This window comes from Agelaius tricolor, unplaced genomic scaffold (genome assembly GCF_023055355.1).
Source record: "Agelaius tricolor isolate 1412-34295 unplaced genomic scaffold, bAgeTri1.0.p SCAF_11, whole genome shotgun sequence".
Classification (NCBI taxonomy): domain Eukaryota; kingdom Metazoa; phylum Chordata; class Aves; order Passeriformes; family Icteridae; genus Agelaius; species Agelaius tricolor.
In genome coordinates, this window is record NW_027269271.1 from 1,992,998 (window position 1) to 2,013,460 (window position 20,463).

At 42.5% G+C, this 20,463-nt stretch overlaps 1 protein-coding gene across 4 annotated transcripts in view; it reads left to right on the forward strand.

Annotated features, from left to right (window-relative positions):
* The first annotated feature begins 253 nt into the window (after positions 1-253).
* Positions 254-20,463, forward strand: part of KIFAP3 (kinesin associated protein 3) — a 70,353-nt gene continuing 50,143 nt past the window's right edge. For 2 of the 4 annotated variants that reach the window (XM_071435788.1, XM_071435786.1), the window contains exons 1-10: positions 254-435; positions 4,727-4,858; positions 6,092-6,246; positions 7,344-7,399; positions 7,889-8,030; positions 9,060-9,159; positions 9,901-10,025; positions 10,488-10,586; positions 11,259-11,437; positions 13,538-13,700. In XM_071435788.1, the coding sequence (XP_071291889.1) occupies positions 404-435; positions 4,727-4,858; positions 6,092-6,246; positions 7,344-7,399; positions 7,889-8,030; positions 9,060-9,159; positions 9,901-10,025; positions 10,488-10,586; positions 11,259-11,437; positions 13,538-13,700 (1,183 nt within the window). In that variant the 5' untranslated portion in view covers positions 254-403. Of the gene's footprint in view, positions 436-475; positions 495-4,726; positions 4,859-6,091; positions 6,247-7,343; positions 7,400-7,888; positions 8,031-9,059; positions 9,160-9,900; positions 10,026-10,487; positions 10,587-11,258; positions 11,438-13,537; positions 13,701-20,463 lie in introns of those variants that run through there. The other 2 variants (XM_071435787.1, XM_071435789.1) reach the window with 2 other exon arrangements.

Genomic DNA, 20,463 nt, shown 5'->3' on the forward strand with positions numbered 1-20,463 from the left:
ATGGCCTGAATCATATCGACGCCCAGAAACGCAGCATTTCTCAAGTTTATAAACTTAACTTTTGCGTATATATTTATTTAGGGGAAAAAAAAACCCAACACAGCTTCTTTTTTTTTCACGTCGTGATTCCCCGGAAGCCAACGGGAGGGGCCCGTTCCCCGCCGTGAGGGGCCGGCAGCCGGCGGGGCAGCGCCTCCCCCGCGCCTGCAGGGGGCGCTAACGGGGAGGGAAAGGCGGGGCCGGGGGGGGGCGGGTGAGGGCGGCGCGCGTGCGCGGGGCGGGGCGGGGCTCGCGCTCTCCCTGGTAACGAGCACCGCGCGCGCGGGGCCGCGCCCTGCCCGGGCCGCCCCCCCCCGCCCTCATCCCATCCCATCCCCTCCCCTCACGGCCCCTGACCGCCGCCATGCAGGGCGAGGACGCCCGGTACCTCAAGAGGTAACCGGGGAGGAGGACGGGCACGAGGGGCGGCGGTTCGTGCTGCGGGGATGAACGCGGTGAGGGGGGTGGGGGGAAGGCGCGGCGGTTGGGGCGCGGCAGGTTGTGTAGAGGGAGGATGGAGTGTGTCAGGTTGTGGGGTGCGAGACACAGGTGTTGCAGGGTGTTTGCAGGGGGGGAATATGGGGGAGCTGTGGGGTGGAGTGTGAGGCTGAGGCTGTAGTGAGGACTGGGTTGGGGATGGGTGGGTGATTATAGCTGGGGAGGTGACAATGGAGAGTGTTTTGGGAGGGGTGATGATGATGATGATGATGATGATGGGTGGAGGTATGGCGAGTGAGGAGGGGCTGGTTTGGAAGCTGGCTGGGGGCTGTGGTGTGCTGGGTGAGGGAATGGGAGACAGGTTTGTTTGGGCGATCCCCCCCTTTAGCCTCCCCCGGCCTGTTGGGAAGAAGGTTTGGATGAGCACTGGGAGGGTTAAGGATGAGTGAAGGTTACAGAGGCAGGGTGGGCAGAGAGGTGGGGTTTGGAGGGTGCCCTGGCCTGGGGATGGCTGTGGTGGCATTTTATGGTGTGTTTGGGATGAGGCACTGAAGTGACAGCAGGGTGAGAGGAGAATAGGTGCTATTAGGAGATGACTGGAGAGGATGATTGTGTATTAGGTGCAGGTGGCTGCTTTGGGGATCAGGGATGGGAGAAGAGACAGTAAGGCCAGGTTCAGGGAGCAGCTGGGAGACTGAATTGGAGGAGATGTTAAGAGAATGCCATGGCAGATTGGGCAGGACTGGTATTGTGAATGCAAGAGGTAACTGTGGGGTATAAAGTGTATGATCTGGGTTTGGTGTTGCAGGTGTGATGAATGAATGGTGCCTTTTATCTGTCAGTTTGGCAATGAGACCAGTCACCATAAAGAATAGGGCCTGAGCTGGCAGCTCTTGGATCTCTGTCAGTGGTTTCAGAGCAAAAGTGAATCAATCCCAAAAGATGCTAGGTCATCTAGGCCTCTGTTCAGATGTCATGTGTCACAAATGGACAGTGTCACTTCCTCCTATCCTGCTGGTGATTTTATCCATCCTGTCTTGAATCCTAAGGAGTTCCTGCTCTTGTTTTTTACTTCCTTTCCATTTATTAGTATTTGCAGAATTTCCTGTTTACACTGTCTAGGTTTTACTTTTTTTCCCCTTACATGCCACATATTAAACTCCACAGCTGGAATCAGTGCAGAGGAAAAAAACCCTCCTGATAATCTTTGAACATCTATTCTGTCATAGCAATGCCATGATGGGTAAAAATCAAATACCACCCTTAACTGAATCAACAGCTGTAACTTTAGAGCAGCGCCTGTTTTTTTTTTAGCCTTACCTGTTCTGTTTGTGCCATTGATGTTGTAGGAATCTTTGGTTTGTAGTCATCCCTGCAACAGGTGTAGTTGTCTCTCTTTTTTGGGAGCACAAACCCAGAACTACCTGCTGTGCTGTGTAATGTGGCCAGGCTGGTGTGCAAGTCTGGTATTCCTCTGCTCCCTGTTTCCCTTTGTCACCCTGCATGGGCACTCCCCCTCCCACCCAGTCTGACTTGCTGGGATTTGTTATTGAATTTTCAGCCTTACCCACGTGTGCTTTGTGCCACTTTTCATTAGGATAGTTTGCTTTTGCTTTTTCCCCTCTAAAGGAATCAGTTAATAAAGGATATTAACACTCCAGCTTTGGTTATGTGAGCTCAGCTTGCAGCTTTTGTCTGTAGAAAAGGCCTTCCTCTTTAAAGCTTGAACTGAGCTGGGTTCTTGTTGACAAAGCAAGCAGTGAAGTGAAAGGACAGGCTGATGTGCATGAGAGCTCCCCAGTGCATTGCTGTTTCTGCTCATTATAATATTTGCAATTTCAAATGTTTTGTGACGTGATTTACCGACTCAGGATGTGTAGAAAGTCAGTAAAGAAGATGTTTGTAGATTTGGGGGAGAGGAGGGGATTTTTTTCTGTAAATGAAGATTTGCCTTGTGATGCTGACAGTCCAAATGCAGTGTTTTCCAAATGAAAAACAACTTCAGTGGCTGGAGAGTACATTTTAGTGTAGGTCCTCAAGCATTTCACAAGGTAGATTTTCAGGAGGGAGCTTGGCTGTGCATTGATTGGTGACTTCATTAGCTCAGAAATAGCTCAGGCAGGGAGGGTGGGTGTCAGTGTGAGAGGGCAGAAAATCTCTGCAGCTCTAAGTTCTTCAGTTTACCCATCTATCCCTCTGAAAGAAAAAAATTAAATCTAGGAAGTCCTAAAACTCTTTAAGCAGTCTTAAGCTAAGGCTCTCCTGCTTGCTAAGCTCATCATTGGTTTACTGTTGCCAAAAGGAGGAGGTTTCACTCCTTCTTTTCCCTGATGAGAAATAGGAAGTGTTGTTCTTTTTTCTATAGAGCATTTTAGTTCTGTTGCAGAGTGGAAAAGTTCCTCTCCAGACCATGGAGAGTTTTCTGTTGGATTGCTGGGACTGACTGTGACAGGAACTGATGAGTCCTCATGTTGAACTGCAAGGTGCCTGCCAGGAGCAGGGAACACATGGCAAGGTCTAATCCTTTGGGCAATGATCAGCTGTTAGTCCAGCTTTATTCCTGTAAAGCTTTACCAAAACTTTACCAAACTCTGTTCTCTATCCATTGTCTTTATAGCTGTAAATATTCCTAATATCCCTGTAAATATTCTAAGCAGAGCTTTGGCTGTCAGGAGCCTGAGTGTTTGCAGTTGGCATCTCCTGATAGATCTCAGTAGGAGAAATACATTTGGAGGTGGGGAGAGGGATTCTCCTGAAATAGATTTGCCATAAGCCTGCACCTGGTGACCACAGACTGTAATGAAGCACCTGCTTCAAGGTACTGCTCAAGGAGAACAAAGCCAGGTCTCTTTAAAATATCTCAAGTCATAAAGGGAGTTTTGCTATGCTTTCATGGAAAATGTTACTCTCCAGCACTAGGGAGATATTTCTGCTGGCTCTGTGTAGCTTTATGTCCTTGCAAGGCTGTAGTTGAACTGGATTTTTCGTTTCCTGACCCTTCTGTGGTTTGTGGGGTTTTTTGGGCAGCTGTATCTCAGGACAAAGGTATTTTTTGCAGCTGTATCTGCAGAAGGAAAAGTGGATAGCAGAGTAGCTGGGTAGATGGAGACACATTTCAAACATTTTCTGCTGAGAATGGTTACAGCACAGGCTGCATCTGGATTTGCTGACATTTCCAGCTTTATGAGGTTCAAGTAATTTTTCCTGATCTAATTGACCCAATGCCATGGCTATCTCCAAGATGCTGATATGACCCCTGGTGAAGCCACTTGTAATTCTCTTTAAGGACATGATCTGTCTAAAAACCTGAACAGCCAACAAAAAACCCACTCCACATCCCAAAAGCCAAACCCACATTTTGGAGGTACTTTTAATTTGCAGTGTTTAGCAGCCTGGTTCATGGCATGACTGTACAAGTGGAAAAGGGACAAGTGTCATCTTTACCAATAAATAAAAATGGGTCCCTGTATTGCCACTGCTTGAAAACAGGAATGAGCTGTGTCTTCATCCATCTGAGCCTTTCCTCAGGAACCTTGGATCTGCATGGACACAGAATTGTTGGCACAAAGGAGGAGAGAGCAGGACAGGCCCTTTTGTTCTCTTCTCCCAAGGATCTGTGGCTGTAGAAAAGCAGGTAGACATGATTTATAGATTTTGATGGTAGAAAAGTAGGTAGACATGATTTATAGATTTTGATGGCAGCTGTTGGTTTTTGTAATCCCTCAAGCCTGGCAGCAGGCACAATGAGGTGAAGAACAGTAGCAAAGAGGTTTGTGTTCCAAGAGAGAGTAGTTAAATTGAAATACAAATGGTTTGTAATTCAGTCTCAGAGAATTGGAACTACTAGGAGTTAGCCAAGAGAATGACAAAAAAATTCCATTTGTAGAGGACTGCACTAAGTGAAGGCCATTGGACAAAGATTTGTCAATACTGACAAGGTAATGGGAAACTAACTGGGAAATTCACCTGCTTGGTGAAATGCATTTTTGTACTCATGGTGGTGATGTGGAACAGGATTTCTTTGATTTCTTTCCTGATTTCTGTGAGTGAGGCTGTACCAGTGGCTTGGATATTTCTGTACTGCAGGGAGTAGCCAAGAATGTGCCAGTAGCACCAGGCTTTGTGGGATGGAACATGGTGTGGAAGGAGAGCACTGCTTGGCTTTAGGGCCTGCATAGCAGGTAGCTGATTTCTGCTCTGGTGTGTTTTCTGAGCTTTTCATTTAATCCATTTTTCCCCTTTATGACAGGAAGGTAAAAGGAGGTAACATAGATGTGCATCCATCTGAGAAAGCCCTCATTGTCCATTATGAAGTGGAAGCAACGATTCTGGGAGAGCTGGGAGACCCCATGCTGGGGGAACGCAAGGAATGTCAGAAAATGTAAGGTCATAGCAAGCTCTGATATTTTATTTCAATTTTCATAGATTCAGTGACTCAGAGTACCACCTACCTCTGAGAAATTGTAGTTTATAATCTTTATGGAATTTAGTGCTGGACTAGCAGAGGATTTCAAAGGCAGGAAATACCACGTGCCTGGGAAGGGTAACATCTGAAACACACGTTGTGAATTGCTTTTCAGCCATGTCCTTTAAGGTGTTTTGTAAAGAAAAATGATGACTTCTGTTTTACATGATGGGTACTTGAGGCAGAGAAAAGTGATTGTTTCCTGTGCAAATGGTAGTTCATGTTGGAGCAAGAAGTACCAGTGAACCTCCTGACAGCCTTGTGTTCCAGCTGTTGCCTCTCCTGTGTTTTGATCTGCCCAACCAGTGAATTCACTGCTTGATCTGCATTTCAATTTTGCCTGGTTAATTTCTTTCAAGACCATTAAAATATTCCCCACTGGAAAAGCTAAGAGAACTATCCTAACTGCATTTTTCAAGCTGCAAGGTTGGATCTGTTCTAGGGGGGTTTTATCTCTGTACTGATTTCTTTTTGAAAATTTGAACTGAAGTGGCTGCCTGTGTGAGTGTGTGTTAGAAGAATAATTGGGGGGAAAAGAAAAGAGAATCCTTAAATTGTCTCAAATTTTTGAAAATATCAGAAGCATACTTCTGTCATCAGATGAATCAACATAATCAACTAAATTTGCATCTTCATGATGGTGGAATTCCTTTTTTTCCCAGCCTGTTGTTAATTACCACAGAGATTTCTTCCTGCTCATTGCTTGTGGACCTGGCTGCAGATCTGCCAGAGCTGTGGGAGACTCCTGGCACTGCAAAAGAACCTTTCTGTGCAGACAAACACCCAGAGCTGTCTCTCATTTGGGACTTTATTTGTCTGCAATACTCCTTTGTGGTTCTGTGCAGTTTTTATGGGGTATATCCAAATCAATTACTGTCTTTTGTATCCAAGGTGGCTGTAAGGGATCTGTTCATGCAGCTGCCTTTAATGTTGCTGCTTGTCAGCTCGTGAACAGTTACACTGCACCAAATCTGTTTGACACTTGCTTGCCATTTGGAGTTCAGAGGCACCACTTTGACATGAAAGGCACAGGCACTGGGTGTATCAGGATCATTTCTGCTTTGAGAAATTCTTGACTGTATAAACATAATCAAAGGACTGAAGAGAAAAAGAATTTTAAAACTGAAAAGAGACTTGTCTGTGTTGCAGAATTCGGCTGAAGAGCCTTAATGCAAACACAGACATTGGTTCCCTGGCTCGAAAGGTGGTTGAAGAATGCAAGCTCATTCACCCCTCCAAGCTGGGAGAAGTGGAGCAGCTGCTGTACTACCTGCAGAATCGCAGAGATTCTTCAGCAGGAAAAGGTAAAAAATACAGGAACAAAGCAGCTTGGGCCTGAGGTGCCTCAGCCTTGAACAAATACTGAGGTGTTCCTGGCTGAGAGCCCAGTGTGCCTGATGTACCAATTCTCTGGGGATGGTTACAGTAGGAAACATATCTTTATCACCCTTGGAAATAATTATGATCTTGAAGTGAGGAAATTACCTTTTAAATAACCAAATTAATTTTATTATTTGGTTACATTTAGTATTGATGCTTCTTACTGGCTGCCTTGTGCTTTAGCAGGACTTGAGAGGTACAGATTTGGCTATTGGGTACAGCCTCATCATGTTGAATCTGCACTTAGAGTGACATCAAAAGTCTCTAAGGGGATCTTCCTAGAAAGATCTCTGCCATCACCTCTTGCAAGGGTACAGAGTGTGCCTAGGCTGAATTTGGGCTCTGTGTAAAGCTGGAGAGTCTCAGAGCCTCACAAGCCTTGGTCCAGTGTAGCAGACAGCCTGGGGTATTTCTCTCATCTTCTCATCTAAAGTTCCTGGCCTCTTGGTGCTCCTGTTTATGTCTCAAGTTTACCCTAAACTTTCTGCTCAAATATTTAACATTAGACTCTACATTACCTTGTGGTTACCCAGGTTTCTTGCAGGCCTGAAATGGTAAGCTTTGTTCTCAAACTGGATTCCTAGTGAGACAAATTGAAAATGAAGATTTATGTAATATATGGGGTTTGATTGTAAGAGCTTTGCATGTTTTACCCTCTTTCACTCTGCATTTCTGTGTCTTGGTGTGTCACAGGGCACAAGAAGGATCAAAGCTGCTGATGTCCCTCACTGTGGGAGTGAGTGTTGTCACTCTGGGCTTGCTCTGAGGTTTATCAGCCTCTGTCTCCCCACCTGATAAGGGCTATCACTGATCATTTAGACTGAGTTGTCACAAGGCAGCTGGGGATTTGTTTTACTCCCTAGGACTGTTCAGGTTCAGAAACCTGTGTTAGTCTGGCAGGTCAGCTGGACACCAAAGGACTTTGACCTTGATTTAACTGGAGTGGTCATGAGAACAATGGATATGTGTTTGCTCTGTGTTTGGGTGTAACTTAACTGCACCCATGTCTTTTTCTTTGTAGAAAGGAAAGAGAAAACCAGCAAGCCAAAAGATCCACCCCCATTTGAAGGAACAGAGGTAAGTATTGGTGTTAAAAGAGGAATGCAAACCCTGTTTACTACTTCAAGTAAGCAGTTACAAAAGGGAGGAGGGCAGAGGAAATGCTGAATTCTTGTGGTATTTTTTGCTTCTTGTTTTTTAAACAAAGAACTTGGGTTGGAAATACTGCACAATGAGAAAAAATTATCTCCAAAAAGGGTAAAATATTTGACTTGCATACTTACCCCTCCAAGTATAGCACACAGCAGGACAGACAGTGAGGACTGGAACATCAGACAGGACATCCTGAGCATCCTTTGATTTTTAGGAATTCTATCTCCTCAGATTTCCTGCTGTTCATTGACAGTCATTCTGCATGTGTTGGGGTTTTTTAACTTGTATTTTATCTTTGCCTAAGATGTGTACTCAGAAGCTGAGTGCCCTTTGGTGTGACAACTGAGTCACATTGTGATTGCTGGTGTTGAATTGCCCTGTCCCTCAGTGAAGGCCTTGCTCTGATGCTTTCAGATTGATGAAGTTGCCAACATCAATGACATGGATGAGTACATTGAGTTACTGTACGAGGACATTCCTGACAAGGTGAGGGGCTCTGCCCTCATCCTGCAGCTGGCCAGGAATCCTGATAATCTGGAAGAGCTGCTTATAAATGGTAATTTTAAAACCCAATGGTAATTTCTCTTGATGTGCTGTTCATTTGTGTCCAGGGGAAAGTAGTTCATCTTTCATTTGGGATTTTCTTTAGTTTGCTAGGCTCTGTTTCTCTGTATAGAATAAGGTGGCCATCAAAGCTCTACAAATGGATGCTGCTCAGACTGGTCTAAGGTGAGCCTACTACTGAAATCCTCCTCCTTATTTTGATGCTCAATTAACTCCAGCTGGCATTACTGGTGGAGATGGGAATGTGTTGGTGTTGGTGTATTCTGTAGATCAGGGAACTTGCCATGAGTTAATTTTTTTAAATTTTCTTTCCTTGCCCTTTTTGTCTCTTTTGCTGAGCCCTTATACCCTTATGTATTGATGACTTCAATTCATGCCCATCTTTTAGTGTCACCATGGAAGATGGCATGGGAATGGTGAGCCATGAAATAATGGCTTATCCCTAAGAGCTGTTGAAAATATTTAGTGCTTCGTGTTCCCAGTTGCTGCTTTTCTGATCAAAGAACATGGTGTAACATGAATAGAGACTAGCTAGGGGAACGTGACTGGAAAAGTGAAATTAAATCAGACAAGAAGAAACCAAATTATTAAAGAATATGAAGTAGATTCAGGGGCAAAAATAAATGGGAAGATGGATGAGAAATACTGTCTGTCCAGGCAGAATTTAAAGGGGATTTGAAAGTGAAAATTGCAGTGTTTTAGGCAGGGACACAATGTAGTGTGGAGCACAGAGCTGGCAGAGGCCACAGGATCTGAAGGTTAGTGGTAGTTTGGAGATGAATTCAGTGTTTGGTTGCACTTTCCTTCCATGTTGCTGCCTCTTAGCTTTTGTGACAGGGTGACCACCCAGGGCACTCTCTGCTACTGCCTCCAAACAGAAGTGGTGAGCAGTGCTGCCTGTCAAAGTGAGGTACCTGTGAGAGTGTTCCACTAGAAAACAATGTATTCAAATTCTGAGGCTCACAGGCTAAAAAGGAGGGACAAAAATGCTGATGCTTCTCTAAATCTTGTTTCACTTCAGAAACTGCCCTGGGTGCATTGGCTAGAGTGCTGAGGGAAGACTGGAAACAAAGCATTGAACTGGCTACCAATATAATTTACATTTTCTTCTGCTTTTCGAGGTGAGTGCAGAGTCCCTGGATTTAGGAACATAAAGAATGTAGCTCTGCTTAGTGGCTTTTCATTTTGTTTATTGTATATGCTGCAAAACTTCACTGAAACAGGAAAAACAGACAGAAACACACTTGTGCCTCAGTTTTATCACTTATCACAAAAAGAACTCTCGTGGTGAGGAAGTTTGTAAGAGAGCTGGGAAGAAGCTAGTAAAGATTCTGACTCATTGCTTTGTGTCAGAAATGAAAGGTGGCTGAGCTGCCACCTCTCATTTCCATCTGCACACCTACAGGCGGGAAACAATGTTCAAAACTGAAGTGAGCACTTGCTCTTATTTAGCTATGCCAGTGTTTCTGCATACCCTGCCTAGAAATAATTCAAGCAGAAGTTGCATTTACCTTGATTTTAGATCTCTATTCTATTTCTGGTGAGGAGAGAGTGCTCTGAAGTACTTGCAGAATGGAAGGCAGGGCTGAGGGGAAAACCTTTTCCTTTATGCATGAAAATTGGAATGTGTTTTTATTTTGATCTGGATCAGCAAACTATTCCTTATCTTTCTGCAAGTTGAGAAAATATTCATATTTTCAGGGAATGTTGTTGTTTTGAAATAATTTTCCAATAGGAAAGTGCTTTAATGGGGTAAACTGTAAATACCTTTTTTAATATTTCATGTATTACTACCATAGATGTCACAGTAGATACAGATTTGTTGGCATCTATTCCTCACAAGTATTATTTCTTCAATGTAGTTTCTCTCAATTTCATGGGATAATCACACATTACAAAATTGGAGCTCTGTGTATGAATATCATAGACCATGAGCTGAAGAGACATGAACTTTGGCAGGAAGAACTTGCTAAAAAGAAGAAAGCTGATATCCTTTTGGTGTTCTGGTGTAGCCTAATGACTTCTGACTTGTCTTGATGAGTGTTGTTGGGTCACACAAGATGAGTGCACAGCACCTTCTGTAAAAACAGTAGAATTTACCAGAAAGTGCAAAATAGAATTGCAGATATGAGAAAGACCAAGAGTGAAGATTTTGGGATGTGGAAGAGGTTAAGCTGAAGCTATTAAAGCAACACAAGAAAAAATCCAAAAATTGTATTTTATCAGCAGTATGTCTTAGAACATCTGTGCTGCTTAGGAGGGTGTAAAATATCCTGGCCAAGAAGGAGAGAACAGGCATGGCCTGGATTGCTGGTGCTCAGGGAGAGTCTTGACACTGGGTATTCCACAGATGCCTTGCTTCTCACTGGTGATTGAGGAACACTTTAGAGGACAATTGTCATCTAGCCTGTAGCACTTTTCTCTGAACTCCTTAACTTCTCTAATTCACTTGATGAAGATCCTGAAAACCAAACCCTGAAAAAGGACTATGAGAAAACTTACAAGAAATACAAAGGGCTGGTTGTCAAGCAGGAGCAGCTGCTTAGAGGTACCAAATCCAAATAGCAAATTATTTTGTTGTTGGTAAACATGGCTGAGGGATCCTCTTTGATTCTTGTTACAACCAGGATGTCTTAAACATCCTGAAGGTGTGGATTTGGATGGAAGAGTGTTGCCAAAGAATAGGGAAAAGACAAATACTTAATCAGATTGTTTGATACTATTAATAATTTTAAAAGTCATTTGTCAGAAGAAGAGCAAAAGTGATCCACTCTTCTTTTTGGGTTTTTTGAAATTTGCCTAATTTAGCTTGTATCTGACTCTTTGAACAGATTTCATTCTATCTCAGTTTTTGTACTAAAATACACTTTATGTTAAATTGAAATTATCTGAGTGGCAAACCTTTCCTGAGAGGGGCTTTTTACTGCTTCCTGTTGTAATTGAAATTAAAAAAAATACAAACCACACAACATAAAAAGCTTCTAGTTATCATAATTCTGATTTTTTTCAGAGCCACGATTCGAATTAGATTAGATTAATAGTCTTAATGCTTTTTAAAGAGGCCAAAAAAAAGAATTCACTGGCAATTTCCTTGAAAATTTATTGCAAAGGGAGCAAAATGCTTCTGAAAGTCTTGTCTTCAGCACTTCAAGAGTAAATAGAGACTTGTTTAGCTGTGGTGGATGTGATCTGTTGCTGTGATTTTGTTGACCTTTGCCAGTTGCGATTTACCTGCTGCTAAACCTGGCTGAGGACACTCGCATTGAGCTGAAGATGAGGAACAAGAACATTGTGCACATGTTGGTGAAAGCACTGGACCGGGATAATTTTGAGCTGCTCATCCTTGTTGTAACCTTCCTGAAGAAACTCAGCATTTTCATGGAGAACAAAAATGATATGGTGAGGCTTGTAGCACTCTACTGAATGCTGGAAAGGTTGGAGATCTGAAAACTTTGTGTGGTTGGAGGGAAAAGGGAAACATCTCTGTTTTCACACTGAGTATCTCTAGCACTGATTATCCTGTTTTGTTACAAGTAAAATGAGTGCAAGAAAAGCACAACATCCAGATGTAACCTACTGCAAACACATTGGAGGAAATCCCAAACAGACAATATGATGCAAAATATGATCCACAAAATTCCAGATTTTGAATTCAGCACCTCAGAGTCTTGTTATACTCCCACTTGTGGTGGTGCCCATGACTCTGCCCCCAGACTATACTCCTGGGGCAACATATTGTTGCTTCTGCCATGTATTGACTAAGGAAGAGAGATATTTATTCTCTTCATTCTAATTTACTTATTTCCTGTGTCAGTTTGGTTCTTTCCTGCTGCCAGTAGCTCTTAAGAACTGGAGGCAGTTATTCTTCATAATTTTTTTTTGGTGAGGTCTTACACTTCTGAAATTGTAGCATAATTTGTTTTGTGACTTCAAACTCTAGCCAAGTACCTCCTTTACTGATACTTTAATAGATGCTTGACTTCACCTTTGTGCCTCTATTTCAATTAATTAGATGAAAATGATACATTTGCTTTATCCAAGAGGTGATCTGAGATCAATGGTGTACAGAGATTGTGAGATGAAAAGATCTGTGTAAAAGCAGCAGTGAATTAACTGGACCTTTGCATGCATGTGCACTGAACACTGCAGACAAGAAGTATCTCCCTTATTTATATATGGGACTTGGTTAGGAAAATAAGAATTAGCTCTGCAGCCACTGATTTGCTGGCACACTTTCCCCATTCCTCCTGATTTACTGGAAAGATAAACAAAGCTGTTGAATCAATTTGATTTCAGAGTGGTCTAACAATTTTGGAAATGTTGGTGTGCTTCAGGTCAGCTGTGGGAGCATTCCTTACTGATAACAAAGATGATGCTTTTTTCTCCATGGTATTATTAAGGGAAGCTACCAGTGAAGGAGAAGGGGTTCTGATGTTTGTATTGGGCAGTAATACAAAATGATCCAAGATGAGTTGTGCAGCACCTGATTCTGAGTACAAGTGAATAATCCATGTGTATTTATAGCACATTCTTTCCTTGGCTGTTGCAGGGCCATCTGAAATTCAAAGCAGTGAGGTAGCAGTTCTTGCTCTCTGATTGTTTCTGATCAAAGCTGTCCAGGCAGTTGTTGATGATTGCACTGTGCTGTGTGGGGAGAGCTGTAGTTTCTTTTCTTAGTGTTCATTCAGTGTCTATTTATAACCAGACTAGTAATGTACATGGAGAAGTCTGAGGAATGCCAAGTCATTTTATGTGCCTCCTTCTGGCCAAAGAAGGGTTTGGGAAACAAAAAAAAAAAAAAAAAAAAAAAGAATGCATTTAAAAGATTGTGTCAAATAAAAGCTCAGAAATGTTGCTTAAAACATGATAAAAACTTTCTGAAGTCTTGCCAGTTCAGATGTGTTTTCTGGCTGGTAAAGTGAACATGATCTCAGGAACTGATACCACTTCTCAGTTTCTGGATTCCAGTTTTTAATTTGAAAGTGATACATGTTTCAAGATGACTTTCATGCTTTTATTAAATTGACATGTAGGATGGCATGTCTCTTCTGAGAGCACATGCACACTTCTGGCTAGGGGTTCATTTGAAATTCATAATGAAAGGTCTCAAATTCTTTTTGGGTGCCAATTTTCTGTCTTTCTCACTTGGGTCTATCTTTGACTCCACTGGCAGTTGCTGCAGGATTGCATGTGTTAAAGTTTAAATGAGTTTGTTCACCCCAAACTAGTTTTGCAGGTGATGTCTTTACCACATTCCTGCAGTATTCCAACAGTGAGGAATGTTTCCAAGACATATGAACTTGTTGGTTCAAAGCCTTTTTTAATCAATGTTTCCCAGTGAGCCAATCTAGAAGACTTCAACCACAAAGGCATAAGTGAAACTACTTCAGATGAAACTGCATTAACAGTCACTGTTATGGCTACAAATTGGGTATTGAAGCCAGAGTAAGTTTGGATGGATTATGGTTTTGGTTTTTTTTTTTTTCCCTTGAAATACAGGTTGAAATGGATATTGTTGAAAAACTTGTGAAAATGGTACCATGTGAACATGAAGACCTGCTGAATATCACTCTTCGACTGCTGCTGAATCTCTCCTTTGACACAGGCCTGAGAAGTAAAATGGTCCATGTTGGTTTGCTCCCCAAGCTCACTGCACTCCTGGGTATGTCTTCTTTTGGTCTAACACAGGCATTTCAGTGAAGCTGTTTGCATCATGGTATGATGTACCTAAAAGTTGCTGGGTCACTCTTGTTTTTGCCACTTCCTCACCACTCCCAGCTTCTTGGCATTCACATCATCCTCTCACACACAGGTTTCCAGTAGATTTGCTTCTAGGGTTTCTTGAACTGTAGAATGAATCTTCCAGTCTTTAAAAATTACTTCAGTAGCTACCTGAAAACCATGAGCTGACACATGAGTGATGTTTGTAATTTTGGGGAGCACCTAGGAAAAATAGCCAGCAACTTCACAGGGCCTAGGTGATGTAGGTACAAACTAGATATCTAAATATTTATTTTTAGTGAAGCTTGGTATACCTGCTAGCTCTTGTAACTTGTCCAGAGAGATCAGAGATCTCCCAATTTTGTTAGTTTTCAATCTAGGCAGTACTGATTTCTAGACTTGTGTTAAGATCATGTAAGTACATCAGTTACAAGTGAAACTTTTTGTTGTCTCAAGGGGAAAGCCATGGAAACAATAAGGAATTTGGAAAAAGCAGAGGATTGTTCTGTTTGATCACTGTTGTATGCTGGAGTTCTGAGGAGGGACTCTATTGCTTTTTGTGCTCTTTGGCTGATACTGCCTGGAGGCTGCTCTGGTTGATACACTAAAGGTTTTGCAGCTTTTGACTTTAGGGATTGCTGAGTGGGAATAGGGAATCTTGTCTGTGTGAATCACTGATGCAAGACATTGCTAAAGTCTTCTGAAACCTCTTGGCTTTGGGATGTGCTGAATCCAGTGCAGAGGGTGGATCAGATCCTGGCTGGGGCAAGGGAGCTTTCTCCTCCAGCTGTGAAGTCTCTTAGGGCTGTTTGTCTCCTCAATTCTACTTCAGCCTCAACAAAGCCTTATTGCTCTTTAGTGAACACCATGAAAACTTAGAGTGCTTTGGAAGCCTTAATCCTGTTGGTGATTATTATACAACAGCTACCTGGTACAGCCTGAAATGCCTCACATCCTTTTATACTTTCTGTTTGCTCTGGTCTGAGCTAGGACAATGAAAATTGGCATTTGAAAGCCTTCTTCTTTATCTTTTTATCCTCAAGACAATGTTATTTGGTAGTGAACTGAGAAATGGAAGCTGATGGGGAAATCTTTCCTCTTGCTTGAGAGAGGATCTGGTTAGTTTGGTTCAGCTTGGGTTGCAAGGTTTTTGGAGCAGGAACTTGTCCCTTTTGTTCATAGAGCAGATAATGCTGTGGTCTGAGGGAGGCTTCTGGGGATTTATCACCCCAGGCAATGACACAAATCACTGAAGTCCCTGCTCCCAGAAATTCCCATTTAGTATCAGAGTCAGACTGAGCTCACCAGTTAAATATCTGCTTTCTAGTGTTTGTTTGTAACGTGGAGAGGAGAATTGCTTTTCAAATGCCATTTTCTTAGAGTTGTAACTAGGCCTGTGTGAAGGCTGTTTAGCTCAGAAGAACTGGTTTCTAAAATTGTAGCTGTTAGGATAATTACTGCAAGTCCTGCTGGTACTTCCAGAATGTTCAGTGTGTTTCTTTTCTCATCTAGGATGTATTCAACCATTCTTTCTCTTTTTTTTTTTAATTTGAATTTTTCATAGAGGCATGTGCTGTTTGTTCTTGCTTCTCCCTGTAGAATTGGTTGATACTTACTTTTGATGTGCTAAAAATTCTATTACTTGCTTCTTTAGGCCATCACTGGGGTTTGTGAGACTTTTCTTGGTATGGTGATTTGAACAATTCTCAAATGCATCACTTGCCATATCCTGTCTGAGAGAAGTCTGCAATCTGAATAATAAAAGAGCCATGTGCCAGATGCCCCATTTATACAGGTTATTTGGGTATTAAACACACATTATTCAAGTCAGTACCCTTCAGTTTACATTTGCAGGTCATCTCCAAGTGCTAACACAGCACAACAGCTGTTGACAAGTCCTTGTACAACTCTTAATGCCAAGAGGTCAAGTGTGCTTGACTCAAGCTCCTGAAATTTAGCATTTATGCATGCTGGGCCTCTGAGTCTTTAGCACTGCGTTTGAGATGGGTACAAATTAAGTGTAATAGGTGTTAAGGGGAGAGTTGAGATTGCAAAGAATGAAAGGATTTGTTTGGCAGGGGTTTAGGGCTGAGCATGGAGCTGAATGCAGTGTGCAGTTCTGGAGGATGCTCTGCTTTCCCAAGGGTCAGTGAATTGCTTGGGAGCAGGAAGGCTCCAAGTGGAGGTAGAGGCTGAAGCAGTGGGGATGAACTGGCTCCAACTGAGCTCTCAGGAGAGGAATAAATTCACCATGGGTGTGATGGAGAAGGAACATCTTTCTTTCCATCACACTCCAGAGTGTTGAGGCTGCTGTTGAAAGCATGGACATGAGAAACTCTGCTTAAGTCTTGGTTCCTATTTTAATTGGCTTTTTCTTTTTAATGGTGCCAATGCCTGCTTCCCCATGTAGCTGTGCCAGTCAGCACCACTTGCTTCTCTTCACAAGTTTTAAGCATTGTATACGACAAAGCTCCTCTTGCTCCCTGCAGGCACCCAAATTAATGAGCCACAGCTGATCTTTGTTAGGCTGGGACTCTCCAAGAGCTGTGTGCAGCTGAGGGAAGGTTGGCCTCAGACTTGAGATCTGAAGCTGGAGCAGAGCTGTGGAGGCCTGTAAGATACAGCCTGCTGTACTCAGCTTTTTCCATACATAGGGTGGTTAGGAGCTAGGAAAAGAGATTTTGTTGCTTTGAGTGACTTCCATCCTTTAAGAAGACCTTTTAAATGTTGAATCACCAGGGCCCTGCAGAGAATGTTTTTTGTAGTGTGGCTTTGTTTTAATACTTAAAAATTATGTTTAGAGTGATCTTTCCTTTCCATGCCAGTATATATGAAGTGTGACTTCAGTTGCCTAAGGTGAGAATTCATGTCAATTCACCAAGTGGTTTAAACTAGATGTTTGCCTGAAATGTGGAAAACACAGGTTCAGTGTCTTCCAGTCATCCCCTTGGAAAGAAGGACCAAAGCAGCCTGCTACACACTAATCCATGAAGGTTTGCTTCACTCTTAGAGTGCTCTCATTGTGCTTTGCATGGCAGAATTCAGGGGAAGTGGAGAACAGGAATGACTTGCTCCAATTATGGTAGAGTTTGGAAAGGGGGAAACACAGAGCTGAACTTCAAAACAGGATACAATTCTGTTTTCTTGATTCCTGGAAATGCTCTTCCATTGTTGGACATAAGGGAAATGTTACCCTTTTTCATAATTCTTCCCCTGGATGTGTGATTGGCTTCTAAAGTAAATGCCCTGGCAGCAAACAGAAGAAAACGTTCAAGGAAAAATAAACCCCCCTCACTCTTTGTTTGGACCAAATCCACTTTGTTTTTCAGTTAAGTGGCCAAATTGAATACAAAATTTTTAGTACAGCTCTCTTAAATATAGGCACAGCTTGTGATGCATAGTCTTCTAATAAGGGTGCTGTTCTATGCTGACTCTGAGTTGTTTCACAGCCTTTGTGAAGTGAGACAAATAGTTGCCCATTTGCCATGAGAACAGCAGGCAGCTGGTACAGCAGAGCCAGCTGAGTGCTGCTGAGGGGCTTGAGGCAGCCTGAAAGGCTCTGCTGGAGCCCTGTTGAGAAGCAGCTCCTGGCAGCATCCCTGTGTGGGGGGCAGTGCTGGCATCTCTGCTTCCTCCCATCAGTGAGAAATCCCTGTCCAAGGCTGCAAATTACAGGGAATGCTGCAAAAGCTGTTCCAGTGGGAAGGAGCTGTGGTGCTGCTCAGAGAGTAAAAGGAGTAGGACTGACTCTGTGCAGGGAACAAATATCTCTGATGATGTGTGTGTTCATCTCCCAGAGCTGCTGGACAGTTCTTAGGTGTACTCAATAGATATTGTCTTGAAATGCCATTTTCTTTTCACTCACTCCCCAGTGCAAGCCATGCTGAAAGAATAAAAACCCATTATGCTTGGAAGTCAGACTTAAGTATCTCTTCTGTTGCTTGCAATTACTGTCTGCTTTTAAAAATTGAAGACTGAACACAGACCCTGGTGAGCTGAGAAGTGGGTGGGTCACAAAACAGGATTGGTTGCAAATCAGGCCCAAAGGGAACCTGGAGTGCAGAAGGGTTGTGCATACAGCCTTGAAAGTGCCACACAGTGCCAAGCTAGTCAATCTCAAATAGATTTTAGGTGGTGAGGAACATCCTGGGTGTGACCATGGTCACAAGGGTTTTCAGGATGAAGAAGAGATGAGAACGTTGACTCTATGATCAGAAGGCTTGATTTATTATTCTATGATATATGTTACATTAAGACTATACCAAAAAGCAATAGAAAAGGAAAGGTTTCTTCAGAAGCTAGCTAAGCTAAGAATAGACAAGAATGAATAACAAAGATCTGTGTCTCAGACAGAGAGCAAGAGCCAGCTCTGCCATGAGTGGTCAGGAAATCCAAACACCCACAGGAGACCAATCCCAGGTCTACCTGTTGCATTCCACAGCATCAGATAACCATTGTTTACTTTTGGTTGCTGAAACTGCAGCTTCTCACAAGGAAAAATCCTAAGAAAGGATTTTTCATGAAAGATGTCTGCGACATCCTGGGTTATGTTTTCCAGCACAGATTACAGTGGCTGAAAGCACTTGGGCCTTGTGGATTTGTGTTTCAGCCAAGCAGAGGAGTGTTTGTTATACAGCACTCTGAAATACAGTGTGGGCAGCCCCAGGGAGCACCAGTTTGGTTTTGCCAGTCACAGATTGTGCCCAGCCTCTCTGCCTTATTAATGTGAGCATCCTGGCATGATGTTCTTCATTTCTTTATTATAAGCATAATAAGAAGCAGTATCCACCTAATTTCAGATAAAAATTCACAGGCTGTGGAAACTCCAAAGTAAGTCAGGCTTCTCTGTCTTGTTCATTGAAGCTGGAGAAACCAGAGCAGAGAGTAGCACTGACAGTCACATTTAGTCCTCAGTGAGGAGCCTGTCTTCACTGGATTCATTGATAGAATCTTTTCTGGGAACTGCTGAAATTCCTCTGATATTTTTCCATTCTTTACAAGTTGGGTTTAATGAGCAATCAAAGAATTGCCAAACAGTTGTATGTTGGGCTTCTTAACAATCAAGGCTTGATATGGTCTGCAGCCAAGCTGGATTACAAGGTGACTGCTGTTTAAAAAGCCAAGTAGTACTTTGCTCTCTAATTAACGGAGTGTTGTGGGCTTTTAATGCTCTATTCCTTTTATGAAAGTTTCTTTTAAGAAGGCTTAAAGTAGATGTGCTCTCTTTATGAGTTCACTTGGCCTTTTTGTAATGAACTTATTATGGAGCTTCACACATCTGTTGAAAAATGGAGCTTCTTATAGGCTACTGCAGTGTTTTTTCTGACTTTAATAGGCCTCGTTTATCCTATAAAGAAACATACATTTTCTTACCTGATCAAGTGAGCAAACAATGAGGGTCAGATGTGGCAAAGACCCTAACAAAAAGCACATGTCCAGCCATCAGGGTGAGGTAAAGTCATATCGGGATTGCTTGAAGTTATTAATGGCAGTAAAATTTATGCTTCCTCCTGTTTTCCCAATTAAATTGAGAAACCTTTTTTTCCTAAGGTGGCTCTGCAGCAGCTGGTTCCAATACTGCTTGTGTGAATATTGCCTGGGGTGTCTCCATTCCTTTATTGTGAAGGCTGGCTGAAGCACATTAAGTAACAGTTCAACTACAGGGACCAGTCTGTTGGAAAGCAGCAATTATTAAGGGATTTATTTTAATGGTAGTTTTTTTATCATTTGTGGTGAGTATGGCCATGACTTACCAAAAAAAAAAAAAAAAAAGAAAACCCCTCAACAACAAACAAAAAGAACCCCAACACAAAAATCCCCACAAACCAAAACCATCTCTTAATATTAATTTTCAAAATCCTTGTTAGAAGTGCAGATAGACCTAAGCATGTCTGAGTGATATAAGGAGAGGGGGTTGCACAATGTGTCTTAGAACTCAGCATTTAAATTTAGATATTTTGAATGTGGATATAGACAGCAAACTTTAAAGAAGCAATGACTTCTCCTTTTGAGAAATACAGAACTGAATAGAGACTCATCACTGTCAGGTGAGTGGAGCTCCTTGCTCTGTGTGCTGGTCACGAGTGCCTGTGTGAATTTACCTGGGTTATTGGCTTTTTTAGTAAAGAGGATAACTTCAGTGGAAAATAAGGAACTAACTTCATGTGTGTTGACTGAAAATAAAATTGCTCATGGCAGCAGCAAGGACAGGAGGGAAGAGATGGCAGCAATCTAAAGATGAGGGAGCCAAGTTGTTGGAAATTCTTTGAACTCAGGAATGGAAAAGATCCCTGAGCCAGTATTTCTGTTGTAGAGCTTACAAGATGTGACTGATTAATTCAATGCTTTTAATGATTTCTTAGCTTATTGCAAGAGCAAATTAATATTTAACAGTAAAAAGTAAATCTTCTGCTGAGCTGTTGACATCTGAAAGCTTTACAGGGCTTAACTTGGATGCCTGAAGCATGACAGAACACAACTAGTTCTGGTTTATTGGAAAAAATCCCCATAAAGAAGGGGTGGGGCATTTCTGCTAATCTTCCTGATCTGTGGTAACATCATCATGAAGAGGGCCAGGCTGGAAGAGAGGAGCACCTTTCCCAGAGCTGCTGTGAAGGCTGCAGGCAGAGGGGCACCTTCAAAGCACCACATGGAACAATTTTGCTGCTGGGGTAGTCCTGGAGCTCCTGAAGATTTTACAAGTT